This window comes from Amphimedon queenslandica, unplaced genomic scaffold (genome assembly GCF_000090795.2).
Source record: "Amphimedon queenslandica unplaced genomic scaffold, v1.1 AMPQUscaffold_12763, whole genome shotgun sequence".
NCBI classification, from domain to species: domain Eukaryota; kingdom Metazoa; phylum Porifera; class Demospongiae; order Haplosclerida; family Niphatidae; genus Amphimedon; species Amphimedon queenslandica.
This window is the reverse complement of record NW_003547001.1, coordinates 14673-17858: the sequence shown is the minus strand read 5'-3', so window position 1 is coordinate 17858 and position 3186 is coordinate 14673. Positions and strand designations below refer to the sequence as shown.

The 3186-nt window shown below is 37.1% G+C and overlaps 2 protein-coding genes across 2 annotated transcripts in view; one reads left to right on the top strand and one right to left on the bottom strand.

The window, feature by feature from the left end:
• LOC100633988 (probable ubiquitin carboxyl-terminal hydrolase FAF-Y) overlaps positions 1-3186 on the bottom strand; it is a gene marked incomplete at its 3' end in the record, with an annotated part of 19544 nt that overhangs the window by 10327 nt on the left and 6031 nt on the right. The window contains exons 8-9 of the mRNA XM_020003076.1: positions 3146-3181; positions 2430-2603 (exon numbers count right to left, since the gene is read on the bottom strand). Of these exons, the coding sequence (XP_019858635.1) occupies positions 2430-2603; positions 3146-3181 (210 nt within the window). The remainder of the gene's footprint in view (positions 1-2429; positions 2604-3145; positions 3182-3186) is intronic.
• On the top strand, positions 7-2200 carry LOC109586851 (heat shock 70 kDa protein 12A-like). The gene is made up of 3 exons (XM_020003079.1): positions 7-568; positions 618-830; positions 875-2200. Exons 1-3 carry the CDS (start codon positions 137-139, stop codon positions 2162-2164), a joined length of 1935 nt encoding a protein of 644 aa, XP_019858638.1. The 5' UTR covers positions 7-136; the 3' UTR covers positions 2165-2200.

Sequence of the window (3186 nt, the reverse complement as noted above, 5' to 3'; positions counted from 1 at the left end):
CATCCCCGGCTTATCCTTAGATTATTGATTGGTTTGGTCAATGCCAACTTTGTATGTTACAAATCAATGTTTATATAATGACGAAGTGAACAGATTACCATCCATTTCAGCACTACTATAGTTAATATAACTATACATGAATCTATTTTTAGAATCACCCCACAAAAAGCAGTCACTGTGTGTGTGTGTGTGTTCTAATAGACCTCTCCTATTACTGATCATGGCTTTATCTAAAGGATCATTGTCACCACTAGCAAGAGCTGACAAGATAGATAGAGTCACTCCAGTACTACAAGGGAGCAGTTGTATAGCAGCTATTGACTTTGGTACCTCATCACTATCAGTAGCATACACCACTCCAACTGATGGACAGATCAAACTAGTACCACTACACAGTACTTATGAGAGGGTACCTAATGCTATAATGATATTGAAGGACCAGGAGACCCAACAATGTAAAGTCACTGAGATTGGATATAGGGCACAGAGCATTTATGGTGACATCAAGAAAGAAGCTCAAAATGTCATTTATTTTGAGCGAATAAAGACCTTACTGGAGAGAGATACAGTGAGTCATAAAAGATTGAACAGTCAAACTACTTATAATAATGTTGTAGGCATTAGATCGAACTACCCAAGTCTCTTCATTCACTGGTGGTTCTTATTATCTCATTGAAGTTATAGCTTTCATTCTGACGTATCTCAAGGAGAAGCTACTCACTGATCATCTGAAAGGGAACTACAAGTCAAGTGATTTTGATTGGGTCATTACTGTTCCTGCTATATGGAAAGCAAGAGCAAGAAGAATGATGAGAGAAGCTGCTTATATGGTAACCTAATACATGCTTTGTATTTCATTATGTTAATATGATAGGCTGGTCTCACTTCTGATGCTCCTGGTATAACAAGGTTCACTCCAGTTGGTTCCCCTTTACCACGTCCAGAGGAGGTTAATCCTGAGAAGCTATCATTAGCTCTAGAACCAGAAGTAGCTGCTATAGCTGCACAGCATCAGTCAGAAGTATCAGGAACACCTCCAGAGAGATATATGGTAGTTGATATAGGAGGAGGTACAGTTGATATTACTGTACATGATAAGAGTAATGGGAGAATTAGTGTAGTACTACCACCAATGGGGAACACCTGGGGAGGTACTACTGTCAATGAAGCATTGTCAATGATACTGGAAGAAATATTAAAAGATAAAGGTTTCGAGTCTTTCTTAGCTTCAGATCCAACTCGTGCTAAAGTTGCTCTGAATAAATTATTCTATGGAGAATTTGAAGAACAGAAGAAAACATTCGGTGACACGACTGAGGGCATTAATGAAATATCCCTGACCTTACCAGCTGCCTTTGTATCATTCTATGGTAATGATAAGCTTCATGAAGTGAGGAAGCTGAATATGCATTATGATCCTGGAGACCTTTCATTAGAAATAGATTATCATCAGTTAGAAGAGAAGGTATTCAAATCAACAGTTGATATGATCATTGAGTGCGTGAGGGCAGCTTTTGATGAGCTAGGGTCTGACGGTATCGATACAGTTTATCTGGTAGGAGGGTTTGGAGGGTGTAGGTTTGTTAGTCAAAAGATAGAAAAAGCTATTTCTGAGCATTGTGGCATGCTTTATGATAATATAGTGTGTCCTGTACAACCAGATCTTGCTGTAGTAAGAGGAGCAGTAATGTGGAGGAAAGATCCTAACATAATCCAATCACGTGTTGCTGATGCTACCTATGGGGTACGATGTGAGCCTGTATTCAACCCATCAATACATGATGAACACTACAAGTATGTAAATGAAGAAGGTGACCAACTTTGTAACAATGTCTTTGATGTATTTGTACTCAAAGGAGAAGAGATAAAGGATGAAGTGTATAAAGGTAAATTTATACACAGTCCTCAGATTGACAAACAACATATCCCAATATACTGTACAGCAGATGATGGAGTTCAGTATACAGTAGATAAAGATGGTAAACCAGCAGTACGTGAGATTGGCCAGCTAGTACTTGATGTTTATGGTAATAAACCACGGGAAGAGCGAAAATTCTATGTATTCATGGATTTCAGAGGTACAGAGATAAAAGCAAGAGCTCAGTATCGTATCACTGGAGAAGAAGTGAAAACAGTTTGTGACTTTCTATCAAAACACGACTAATAACAATAATGAAAATGAATTAATACTACTAGGTCTTTTAAAAGTATTTACTTACTAATACATGTAGTGGTTATAGCATTTTATTATTTTGTCCTAAAACATTTTTAGATTTTAGTAAAAAAATTAGCTATACATGCACTGTACTTTACATGTACACATTATTTCTACTCTCCTTCTCTCTCTCTCTCTCTTATTTTAAAAAATAACCTTTACTTGTATTATTCAATTAATATTTAATAAGCTCCGCCCCCTGCCCCGCCCCTACCTGTGAGGGCATCCTTTACATATCTTCTGATCAGCAAAAGATCCTCCCAGTACTTTGCTGATGATTGGTGTGGCATTATAAGCTTTCAGTCCCTCGTCCACACTGTCCACTAGTGTATTAAAGAACTCAAAGGCATCATGCTGCTCTCTGAGGTTAACCTGCTGACCCTCCAGCCTGTAGAGGAGCAGGATATTAAATAATGTGTTGTATAGAGCAAAATTTTTCGAGGGCTGTAAATTTTGCAACTTTACATAAAAATCTATTTTGTGGATTTAATTTTCATAAATTTATGCTGTCTGCCATCTTGTACTCTAACAATTTGATTTTCATGAAAGTACATGTAATTTTTGGAAATCTTCAAAAAATCATGAAATCCACGAAATTTAGAGCCCTCATAAATTTTTCGCTATACAGTACATGTACATGTACAATCACTGTCAGATCTGGAGGGAGTTTAGGAGACTTTTGGTCTCCCATATTTGGTCTAGGTCTCCTGAAATCTGTCCCATTGTTCAGCTTTTGGTCTCTCATACTTAGCCCTGGGGTCCTTAAGTCTACCAGTTTTAGTTAGATTGGTCTACCAACATTTAATTTATTTCTATATCTAACACCATACATCCTCATATAAACTAATAAAGGATACTAATACCATATACATGTACATGTACATAATAAATAATAAAGCACACATCAGTATGATACAGTATATTCATTACCTGAAGTCCTTCCAGAATCCTTTGGGTACATAGAATTGAAC